Source organism: Lagopus leucura, unplaced genomic scaffold (genome assembly GCF_019238085.1).
Source record: "Lagopus leucura isolate 7727_CA_CO unplaced genomic scaffold, USGS_WTPT01 Super-Scaffold_100001, whole genome shotgun sequence".
Classification (NCBI taxonomy): Eukaryota; Metazoa; Chordata; class Aves; order Galliformes; family Phasianidae; genus Lagopus; species Lagopus leucura.
Genome location: NW_024962262.1, coordinates 18,813,441 through 18,826,208, shown reverse-complemented (window position 1 = coordinate 18,826,208; position 12,768 = coordinate 18,813,441). Strand labels below are relative to the sequence as shown.

At 35.3% G+C, this 12,768-nt stretch overlaps 1 protein-coding gene across 3 annotated transcripts in view; it reads right to left on the bottom strand.

Moving 5' to 3' along the window:
* Positions 1-12,768, bottom strand: part of TDRD3 (tudor domain containing 3) — a 99,422-nt gene that overhangs the window by 14,615 nt on the left and 72,039 nt on the right. For all 3 annotated transcript variants that reach the window (XM_042867367.1, XM_042867366.1, XM_042867368.1), the window contains 2 exons: positions 7,921-8,759; positions 5,918-6,043 (listed from right to left, as the gene is read on the bottom strand). In XM_042867367.1, coding sequence (XP_042723301.1) covers positions 5,918-6,043; positions 7,921-8,759 — 965 coding nt within the window. The remainder of the gene's footprint in view (positions 1-5,917; positions 6,044-7,920; positions 8,760-12,768) is intronic.

Genomic DNA, 12,768 nt, shown 5'->3' with positions numbered 1-12,768 from the left:
TAACTTTCAAGGGAATAATTAACCTGCATTGTAATCATCCATCTGTATTCCAACACATACACAGGAAACTGAAGTCTGAAAAACCATCTAGTTTCTCAGAGGGCAGAGGTGCTAAGGAAAAATACTGTAGATGCATCATGACAAACATTTTCCACAATGCTTGTTTCTGAATTGAATACAAAATTCTATGTAAAAAAGTAAACAAACAAACAAACAAAAAACTTAAAAGAAGCTTAAGGTTTATTAAGTTCTGTCTCAATCTAAAAGTTCAATGGAAACTGAAGTCAATGTATTACAAATATGGAAAATCAGGCACATCACTACAAAAGGCCTAAATCTAAAATGCTTTAGTAAAGGAGATAAAACTTCTGTGAAAACAAACTTAATAACTTTTTAGATTAAAAAGAACTTATAAATATGCACCACCACAATTTGAACAAAGAGCAGTCTAAAATACTGAAAAATAAAGTGTCTACAGTCTATAAGTAATTACCAACTGAAAATGATTATAGCAATTTTCTTATAGAACAGAAGCCAAACAACCGGAATTGTTAACTCATTCTGCTGCTATCATGGACAATTTTTCCACAGTAATCTTAGAATTAATTGGTACAGTGCTCTTTTAACATCCTCATTTTCACAGTAGTCAATGAGGATAGAAGTTAGAGATCCAAAATTTACCTACTTCACCTACTTATTTACATAGAAAAACTTCCTGCTTGACACAAAACTGAAAAAAAAAATATACCATAATGTGAAGCTAAGGCTGTTCAGACCTCAGAAACACAGTAAACAGCACCTTAAATATTTCACTGATATTAATCAAGATACTGGAATGGATTCAAAATTCCATAAAACAGCAGAAGTCATCTCTATCATAAGCACGTAGCTGTAACCCTTTACCATATAGTTTTTTTAACATGGCTAGATGAAGGCTTCCAACACCTTCATAATGCTTATACAAATTTACTTCTTCACTTACCTGAAATGGGGGATAGGTATGATAAGGTCCTAAATTACAGCTTGATTTAAGAGAATTCAACACCTTTAGAAACACTTACAGCTCTGTGAGCTACAGTAAACAACACTACAAAATATAAGATCTCAACAATTAAGTTAAAATGTCTGCCAAAATGAATGAGCTGTAGATCAAGACTCCCTGCTATTTTGTTTCCTTAGCACCTTCCCTATTGGATAATTTAAATAAATTAATTATTATTTATATTATATATAGTTTATTTTGCCTTTTTATCTCTTTAAACAGAAACAGTGCAAGTTTCAGGAAGAGAAAATTAAGCTAAACTACAGACTTCACTTTATAATTACTATTTTTAAGTGCAAAACTATAAATCCAGCTCTAGGTTTTTTTGAGAACAGTCAGAATAAGTCCATAATATATGTAGCAGGGAAAACTACAATCTTTATTTCCTTCATACAACCATAGAAAATGATAAACGAAGTGTAATCACAGTATAAACAGAGGAAGAGGGCCTATCAAATGGAGGAACAAGGATCTGTAAAAGGAAGAGCAAGACCTAGTTTGGGAAAAGAAGTCACAACGTAAGCACTTAGACTGTATATTTTTTGTTAATTTACTGAGGGAAAAAAATCCTACAAGTGAGAGAATAAAATGAGGACTTTAGTTTTAAAGTAATATCTTGACTTAATTTATTTATTTTCCACAGAACAGATTATTTAAGTAAGGAAGAGTCTTAATGCTGTTTTTTAGTGCTTTTTAGTTGTTACTACAATCTTACATCTTTTATAAGAAAAAAAAAAAAAAAAAACTTGCAAGGACTCAGCAAACTCAGTGATGGGACAGTACACAATCGTCAAGGAGTCTTAAAATCACCTAGTAACACGTCTTCCATTACAGCGGAAAACTCAGTGTTATCCTGATAATGTCAGGCAACCTGAGTCTACATTCAAGGAAAACTAAAAAAAAGTGAAAAGAACTTGTATTCTTGTACTAATGTAGTCCAGTTCAATATTATAGTGTGTGAGTAAAGGAGAATGTTAACCATATATAAGTGAAGAGGAAGTTAAACTAGTCTCCTACTAAAATGGGGCGGTGTGGCTGGAGGACTGCGTAGAGGAAATGGACCTGGGGATATTGATTGATGCTCGGCTGAACATGAGCCGACAGTGTGCCCAGGTGGCCAAGAAGGCCAATGGCATCCTGGCTTGCATCAGAAACAGTGTTGCCAGCAGGAGCAGAGAGGTGATTGTTCCCCTATATTCAGCACTAGTGAGGCCGCACCTGGAGTACTGTGTCCAGTTTTGGGCCCCTCACTGCAAGAAAGATATTGAGGCCCTGGAACGTGTTCAAAGGAGGGCAACAAAGCTGGTGAGGGGTCTGGAACACAGGCCATATGAGGAGAGGCTGAAGGAGCTGGGAATGTTCAGCCTGGAGAAGAGGAGGCTCAGGGGAGACCTTATTGCTCTCTATAACTTCCTGAAGGGAGGTTGTAGTGAGCTGGGGGTCGGCCTCTTCTCTCGTGTCATTAGTGATAGGACCAGGGGGAATGGTTTCAAGCTACGGCAGGGGAGATTCAGGCTGGACATGAGGAAGTATTACTTTTCAGAAAGGGTGGTCAGGCACTGGAATGGACTGCCCAGGGAGGTGGTGGAATCACCGACCCTGGGGGTGTTCAAGGAAAGACTGGATGTTGTGTTGAGGGACATGGTTTAGTAGGAGCTTGGGAATAGGTGAACGGTTGGACTGGGTGATCTTTTAGGTCTTTTCCAACCTTAGTGATTCTATGATTCTATGATTCTATGAAAAATTACTAAAAAGACTGCTTATCATTAATTGTATGAAGGTTGCTAAAAGTATACCAGAAGTCCACATCTCAGTAGTTAAATATTAAAAAAAAAAAAAATGTCATTGTGAATTGCGATGTTTTGGCTGCTTTTTCATGTGACTTGTTGAGCTTTGTTTTTTCCTCCTATCCAGTGGACAAATTTCAACAGTTCACATATGTTGGATTAAAAACTCAATTCTATAAATGAGTTCTAAAAAGTACCCTGGAGAAAGCATTAAAGAATACGCTAAAATTAAGACTAAATATATGCCTTTAAGTCAACTCACTAATACTTTCCTTATTGTCAACAATTTCTTCAAAAAACAAAAAGCTTCAGAAAATTGAGACATTAGAACTCGCACACTATGTATTTCTACATTACTAATAACAGGTCTTCAGTACAAATGGCTAAGAAGGACTTAGCTCACCACAGTCACCTGTAAGTACTGAAATAAAACTCAGCATAATGCTTCTTAAAGAGAAAAAAAAGATTGGAACAAGGTCATTTTTGCTGATAACGTTCAAAGAAAATTAGTGAATTCAGTTTTAACTTTGTTCTGTTCTCTTGTAAAGAGGAAATATCATGAAGTTAATTCTTTGTCATAAGATTTAAGTAGTTACTGAGCAGCATGAGAACCGTTTTGCATTTGTGCACACTGTCTAGTTTCAATATATTAACATGAATACCAACACACAGAAAAATTACCAACAGTGTTCAGCTTAAAAGACAACTTGAATATCATGTAATCAAAACTGCTAGCACAGAATGAAAACTACACATAGTATCTAAAAACATAAAAGGGGTGAGCAAGATTCTAACTAACTTTCCACTAGAAAATTCCTATAGGTGCAAGGAACTTTAAGCAACAAAGCAAAAAAAAAGTCAGAAAGAAAACATAAAACTTCTCTTTACTGTTAAGATAATAGTTGGCATTTTTGTCATGTAAATTTAATGATCTACATTAAGTTGTCCAAATCTAAGCTATTCATCTAGACTCTCTTGACAGAGAAAAAACTTGAGAAAGATATCCCTTATTTCTAAACTGGACTGAAGGACGTTATTTCTCCTGAGTAACAACTGAAAATGTCTCAATGACTAGATCAAGATACAGCATTGTGTTATGATCATGTTATTTCAGTGGCAGAATCTTCTCCCCATACATTCTCCCACCATCCCGTGTCAGCTTTAAGAAATTCTAAAATAAAACAAGGCTGAGGAGAAAGTGTTCAGTCTGTTTCAGCTTATTCTGTGGCTATGAGACTGATGATCCTTCCAATGTGGAAGGAGAGAGAACAAAAAGAACAGTTGATTAAATATTGGCAGAAATAGGAGTAAGGGCCACTGCTTGACAGTGGCACCTCACTATAGATCAACTTATTCTTAACACCAGGTCAAGTTCTCAGACCAAGAGAGATAATTTTCAGAGAGTTAAGGTAAAATAAAAGTCACTCCCTAAGATTATCATCAAAGATGATGAAAATAGTCTAGCAGAGCCCAATGCTGCATATTAAGCAAGGTATCACCAGCAGCAAGAAAGTGATCTTTCCCCTCTGTTTAGCACTGGGAAGGCCACATCTGGAGTGCTGCATCCAGTTCTGGGGCTCCTCAATACAAGTAAGACTCCAGCTCAGGACCATGAAGATGATGACAGGGACAGGAGCACCTCTCCTGTGAGGAGGGGCTGAGAGAGCTGAGCTTGCTCAGCCTCAATAAGAAGAGGCTTGGAAGAAAGATAATCAGTGTACATATACAGGTATTTGAAGGTAGGGTGAAACAAGGACAGAGCCAGGCTCTTTTTGGTGATGCGTAGTGCCAGAACAATAGGCAATAGGCATAAACTGAAATGCAGGAAGCTCTCAGGGTTAGAAAACACTTCACTGTATGGGTGAAAAAGCACTGGCACATGTCTAAAAAGGTTACAGAGTCTCTCTCCCTGGAAATATTGATCTGAACATGGTTCTGGGCAACCTGCTTTAGTTTTCTATGGTTGTGCAGCTGATTTGACCACATGACCTCCAAAGGTCCCTATGAACCTCAACAATTCTGTGTGATTCTGTGTCTGTGTGATGAAAAGGTGTGTTAATAACCTAGAAGTAAGATCAAAATAAGCACAATCATACATTAGGAAGCACTGTATCACTGCAAGAAAGAAAAAAAATAATAATAATAATTTACAGAGACTGAAATGCATCAGCTCAGAAGTGCTTCAGAGACCTTTCTAAATACAAAAAGGCCATCTCAGAGGCCATAAGGGCATCTGAGAGTTACAAGCAACAACATAAATTAGAAGACCACTGGCAGAAAACATTAGTTGACTGTTAGCAGCCTCTGCAACAGCACTAACATGGCTATGTGACCCAGAAGAAAGAAATGAAAAAAAGCACTGTCAGCTCATCATTAAGGAACCAAAGCACAAATACGTGCATCTATCACGAGTAAACAGCAAGTGACTGCAATCCTGTTTTGCTTGCTTTTTAAACCAAAACATACTTCTATGATATTCAAAAATAAAGCCCCGTGAAATTCAGCTACCATAAGGCTAATACATTCTAAATCTTCTACAGCAGACTTCAAGGCATAAACTTCCCCCTTAATATTCACCAAAGAATTAGCTGGGGAAAAAAAAATAAAATCATGATACAAAATAAAATGATTCAAAGGGATGTATTGGTTAAGCCATACACTCACATGCAGTATAAGCTCTCAGGATATATATTTTAAACACTGTTTACTAACCTTCACAGAAGAAAATACAGTGGACATGAAAGAAAACAATAATAATCTGAGTTTAATCGAGTCAGTGCACCTTTTAGAGCGAAAATATGCTGACAGGTCAAGCTGACCTGTTTAGCTGACAGGTTAGTTAAAGTATTCATTTTAAAATAATACTAAATTTATTACATATAAAGAACACTAAGTGATAATACACTTAGGATCATTAAGTGGATTCATATAGATAACTAAAAGTTTTTGCTTGTGTATTCACTTCTTAACTATTTTTCTACACGTGCAATTACCAGTCTTTGTAGGAGTAGGCATTCATTTGCCAAGTTATGAATTTTGGTATAGGCTATGTAATTCATATCTTTGTATACAATTTGTTATCACATACCCAGGTGTCTGCATGAATCGGCCTGATGTTGCTGAGAAGCACCTCTTCATAATTTCCATAGTCAGAGAACTTAACAACTGCAGTCATTCCAGAAGAATGGAGAGCTTCAACTTCTGCCCGGTAGAACTTAAAAGAGAAATTTTTGAAGGTCAAAAAATACTACCTGATGTGCCACAGTTTGAAAACAGTCTCTTCATTTTTACTCTCCTCTCCATTCTTTTTCTTGGTCAGCATTAAATTTTCAGTAAAATTTGTAGCAGATAACTGTATATTAAACTTTCACGTGTCCCATGACTGAAAGGTTGTGGCTGTATGTATTTACAATACTCACTGAAAATATATGCTACTTAGGACATTAGACTGAACATTTAAAAGATCTGTTTTCAAATACAAATTAATCATTAACACAAACGATGTTATATATAAGAAATACTAATGCAAGACTTTCTTTTTAATTATTATTACTGCTTAAATATATGCCAGATAGGCACTTACTTGCACATCTAATACGTAACTATTTCACCACATACTAAAATATGATCGTTCAAAAATTCTTCCTTTCTTCAACACTTTCTTTCTCTCACTTATGCAAAGAAATCAACTGTTTCTGAAGATGTTTTTCTTACTGAATGCAAATAAATCATTATCACATAACATGATTAAAACTGAAAACCGTATTTTATCATTCTATTTTAAACTTATCCTAGATGCAAGCAGCAGCATTTGTTGTAGCTATTAAAAAAACAACCATCATTGAAACGCGCTGAATACTTTCCAGGCAGCAGTGTTATATCTGCTTATTTTGCAAGTTTTATGCTTTTTAGAATTTCAGCAACACATAGTGACATAAAGTGCTTCTCAAGACAGGAAATAATTCCTCAATATGCCATTACATTTCAAACAAATCCATCTATCCAAGGTATATATTCATACTTAAGCTCCAACTCGCTACATGTTGCTGCTATCAAAAAATTTGCATGACTTTTCTCAGTCAAATAAAAGAGAGAAATAAAGTGATGCTGCTGAGCTAACAGTATCTACATCCTGTTAAAAAAAAAAAAAGGAACAAGGAAAAAAAAACTTTAATAGCATAAAATTAAATAAAAAAAAATTGACAGAAACGAATGGAATAAAACCTATGCAAAGAACAGTAATATTTCAGGTCACCAGAAAGGGTCAAAAACCTGAAGAAACAACAAAGAAGTGCACAAAGAATGCCTGAAGAGAAGACAACCTTTTTTTTTTTTTTTTTTCTTTCTGTAAAGCAGAGGAGGAGGAGATAAAAAGAAAGTCTCTTGTCATAAAAAAAATCTTATTAATTGGAAGAGAGAGTACTTAAGCTTTGAAAAAAGTCAGTAAAATAGAACTGTCATGCATCACACTTCATTTGCTCCACAACTCCTTCAGTTAACAAACTAATATTGATAATAAAAATCAATCTTTTTGCAGTGACTGAAATAAGAGAGGAATTTCTTTTAAACAGTTCCATCCCTGCAGACTCTGGTCTTTTCTTATACTAGTGAAGACTGCACAATATCTTATTCTAGTAAAAGGCATTACACATCTATAGTTAGAGACCACTCTGGATAACACAGCATCCTGGGTTTATTCCTTAGAAAGTAACAAGGGCACTTAGACCCATATTAATTCCTTCAAATTTTAAACGCTTACATGAAATATGTTTCAGTTAGGAGCCTGCTTTTCCCATATGAGAGACATTGTCAAGGTGATCTGAGTCACATACTTTCAAGAAATTAATACAATCTACATATCTCCTTTTAAAACAAACAAACAAAAACCGTCTCCTCCCTCCTCCCCCCCCCCCCAAAAAAAACCCCAAAAAACAAAAAAGCAACAGTAGAACAAGAAGCCATCCACGAAGCACAGTATACACCTATGAACAAAGCCCTCTGTCTTTGTGCTGGTGTGCTAAGTCACCCTCAAGTATATAGGAAAGCATCAAAACTTTAATCTGAATTACTCGATATTTGGCAAACACATACCTTGTTGTCTTCCCAATAAAGAGCAAAACATTCATCCCCAGGTCTCCAGGTTTTTCCATACTCTGCATGAATTGATGGTTCTATTATTTTCTCTGGTTTGATGGGCCCAGATCTCCTTTTGGGTGCAGCGTTGTAATACAAAATCTTGTCATCATAAGATGGAATCACAGTAGGTCCTGACAATTTGATAGGCCCTACTCGTCTTCCTTTTTGATGATGTTCTGTATCTCCATTCGGTACAGAATTAAAATGATCAGTTCTACCAGGGTTTTGGAAATCATTATTCACGCCAAAATGTTGCTCACTTTTTACCATAAAGGTTTCATTACTTATTGTTCGTGCTTTCCTATCACAAAAATTTTCAGAATTGTGTATTTGATTTTCCCTTTTCCCACGTTTCTGGTTATTATTGTCTGTAGTATCTTGAACAGCAGAGTTCTCCTTGAATTCTGTGAAAGACACCCCTTTTCCTATTCTGTTTTGTATATTGTTATCCCTTTTTTTAAAGGAAATATCACTCTGGTGAGCAGCTATGGGATAACCCAAATCCTTTGGCCTATCATTTCTAGGATAATGTCTGTCACTTTTAATTTTGTCCTCTGTCCAATGTTCTAAAGAGTTGTGCCTTTCAGGACCTCTGTTTCTTGGTAATCCCCCACTTTCCAAAGCCTGCCTTGAATTCTGAATATCTCTTTGAAAACGAGGGGGCTTCTCATTCCTTGGTTGTCTCATGTCATTGCGAGAAATATGCCTTGAATGATTTTCTTTGATGCCATTCTGTTCTGTATTCATAACTTTGGGCTGTACTTGATGTGGTGGTTGAAATTGTAATTTTGGTTCTATAAAAGAGAAAAAAATATGATTTTATATATATATATATATATATATATATATATATATAAAATATAGAAACAGTGGATCAGATCCTAAATGATAAAGAGACAGTATAATTCACAAAAGCAAGTAGCATTTACTTCTCAGATAAATAAATGGAACTGTCCTTTTAAGTTTAGCAGATATTTGAATTGCAATTACTGGTTAATAGAAAACATACACATTTGTCTTGGTGGTACTTAAATTAGTTATTATTAAATGAGTAACAATCATTTAAGAAAGACAAATAGAATTCTGATGTGAAGAAAGGAACAGGCAGGAAAATGAGGAGAGAAAAAAGGAATAGCTATTATCTGAAAATTTTAATTCAGTAAAAATAAATTGCTAACAGCTGTTCAGCATTAACATAAAGGCAAGAAACAGAATTGATAAAATGAACTAGAGCTAATGGGAATAGCAAAAATGTCCATAATTCTGAAGACCGTGATCAATGAGCCATAGCAGGAATTATTCAAGTGCAATCATTTGAGTCAGAACTTTAACTGACGTTAAGTGGAACAAAATTATCATGGATCTGATGGAAACGAGTAGATTTTCTATTGCACTGTGGGGCTGGAGAAGATCACGGAGTTCTGTAGAACTTACTGTGGATTTTTTAATTTTATTTTCAGGCAAATGTGAAATGTTTTAACTTTTTATGAAACATTTAAGGGAAGAGCCAAAGCAGGTTGTAGATTAAGATGAATCTAAGAGGAATAAGCACAAGAAACAAATGAGCTAAAACATGACATTTGTGACAGAAAAGGCTCTTACAATACCACAGAATTTCATTTCAAAATTAGTGATATTAAGGGAAATGATCTCTGGGCAAAGACTTAAGAATAATACTAGAGAGCAAGAAAAACTCTGCCAAGGAAATGTTTATAAACCTTTGTATTTGTTCAGCACATCCTTTTGTCATGCACCTTCTGCAGACAACAAGCATTCCCATGAGCAAAGCAGTAACTGAGTTAGGTGGGATGCTCACATCTGGTGTAAGTGGAGGCAAAAGTCCACAGGACAGCGATGTTATATAGCACCATTCAAACCACTACAGAGTATTGTCTGTAATTATGGAATGCATAGCTGAAGGAAAAAATGATAAACGAGTTTGCTCAGAAAAGTGAAAAAGCAGTCTGGAAAGAGGTTTTCAATCAGATACTACAAAAATGCAATCCACACAGCTAACATTGTTAGCTGATGGATAACATACAGGTAATTACATTTTATAAATATCTATTAGGAAAGCAAATTTTGATAGCTCTCTACATAGCAAAAAAGACTTATTACGCAACAATTAAACAGAAATTGAGTGCAGAAAAATCAGTTTAGAAATTAAAGGCTTTTTTTTTTTTTTTTGAAATGCTGGTCTTTAATTGTTGAAACAATTAACCTTGGAATAGAATAATTTCACCTCCTTTAAATCCAAGCTGCACTTCCAAATCTGTATTTCAGTCAAAGCCTAGCTGTTGGTGCAAGAAACAGAGACTATAGCCTGTGACTTGCTCCCACCTCCTGAGTTCTTTTAAAAAGACTACCTAGACGTGCCACCTCTCACTTGCTTTTTCTGTGATCCCTTTTTTTTTTTTTTGCAATTTGTTGCTCGGGAGATTCATTTTAACAGCAAGACCATGAAACATTCACCAGAAGCTCAGCATGTTCATTTGGAAGACTGAAGAGGCAATGCTGCACAATCTGAAACTGAAGATATCTGGGTTTGGGTCAGTGATGTGATAAAAAATATCATTATGTTTATCACCAACTCTCCTACCTAATAATTTAAAAAAAAAAAAAAACAAAAAAAAAAACAACAGTAGTTGTTAAATTTAAACTTTCTCGAATCTTTCAAAAGTGTCTGAAAGTTTTTTCTGAGTTTGGATTTTGAGAAGATAGAAGCAACAGGTTGTTCTTAGTCCCTAAGAACCAAAGAGAGATACAGAAGGAAAACATGCCTGGTCCTTAGCAATTTTATGTTCTTCCTTAATTAAGTCAGAGCTCTTGATACTATTTGTTCTCTGAAAGTTCCTGTGCTTACATATTTAAGCTCGCAAAGATGGATGAACTGTTTCTTATAACCAAAGAAAAACAAGAAGATTAATAGAAAAATCCTTGTGTTCAGTAGCAGAAATAAATGAAGTGCAAGCAAAGGAAGACAATTTCCAGAAACTTTGTCAACTATTTCTGTTATCTTTCACAGTCAGAAGGCTTCTCTGTACAACCCAAACTGAAGCTACTTATTTTCAACACAAATATTTTCAAAAGATGGCATCAACCATTCATAGGTAAAAATAAATAATACCTAAACCTGTAGTATTAAACTGTTGTGGTTTTTCTTGGTTTGTTGTTTTTTTTCTTTAGAATTCTTTGCATTTCACTTAAATAATGAAGTATTATGTTTAACAATTAAGGAATTAGTAGCTCATGCAAGAGACTAACCCATAATACTTTTGACAGCACTAATTACTTAGAAGTAAAAAAAAATATATATTTCAGTAACTGAAAAAATAAGAAAAGCCCACGAGATAGCACGGTAAAAAGACTAACACACCATATTTTAACTTATTTGTGTTTGTTAAATAACTAAGCAAATAGAAAACTATTTTAACTTACACATATTTTTCCACTTCGTCGGAATTAAATTAGAGAAAACCTACCAAAACAATGACAACAAATTGAGCAACTGGTTTGTAGTATCTCAGAACGTCATAGGAGGAAAGGATCATAAAAACCATCTAGCTCCAATCTCTCTGCCATAGACAGGGTTGCCACCCTCTAGATCAGGCTGCCCTGGACACCATTCGACTTGGCCTTGAAATACCTCCATGGATGGGGCATCCACAACTTCTCTCAGCGATCTGTTTTAGTGCCTCACCCCCCCTTCTTTTAGTTTAAAACTGTTTTCCTTGTCTTAGTACTACCTGGCCATTTATCTGTTCACAAACAGAAGTACCTAGCTTAGTAATTGCAGATTCAGAAGTGATTTTAGAAGTTCTCAATAATGAGTAGTAATGAGGTTTCAGACAGAAAAACTAAAGCATGGAAAGATGCACATAGAAAAGCAAGTCAGTTCTCTCTGTGACACCACTCTTCTCCATAGATCAAATGAACTATTTCAGAAGAAAAAGTGATGCTGCAAAGAATTAAAAAAAAAATAATCTATCCCAGTTCAGAAGAATTGCTTTCTGTTTTTTCTTCTGTGTGGACACTGAATCATTTAGGAGAAATTAATATCTGCCTGAAGAGTACAGAAGCCTAACACTTGTGATGATGATAAACATGGCATCCCAGGTAGGTAACTATGCGCTTGGTCGTATGCTTCATTATACAACTATATATAAAACCTTTGTTTCTAACCAAAATGTGTCTCTCAACATCTAAAAAGAAAAAAACTGGCATTTTAGGGACCATATCAGACAGCAACATGCCAGAAATTCTGCAGAAGAATCAAACTTCTTTATTCAGTGGAAGTTGTATGATGTCCTAGGTAAATGCAGAAAAACCTGCCTGCCTGGGCCTTCCACAGTACAGCTGCTTACTAGAAAAACCAATTATGAGATCTTATTATCTTGGTGATACGACGTTATGTATTTAGTTGTTTCTAGTAGTTCCCCTAACGTGCATTCTACCACCACTACCTTTTTAATACTAAGGATTAGATACAAGTCTCCACTGGTAACTTACAGGACAGGACCAGATGAAATGAAAAAGCTGCTGGTAATACATACACCATTTTCTGCAAACACTTGGACACACATTTCATGGAGAAAAAATTCGAAGGGGTAAGTATAATCACTGTAGGTATACTGTGACATTGCAAACACTGAACGCTCGTGTCACCTAAGCTTGAATGGGCATGGCAATATTTCACCTTGAAAGGAGATTAAGGCAGTAATATTGAAAAATTTAAATGAATTAATTTTCAATGACAACAGAGGCATGAAAATGGCAGAATAGTAGCATTTTCAGTAAATGGTT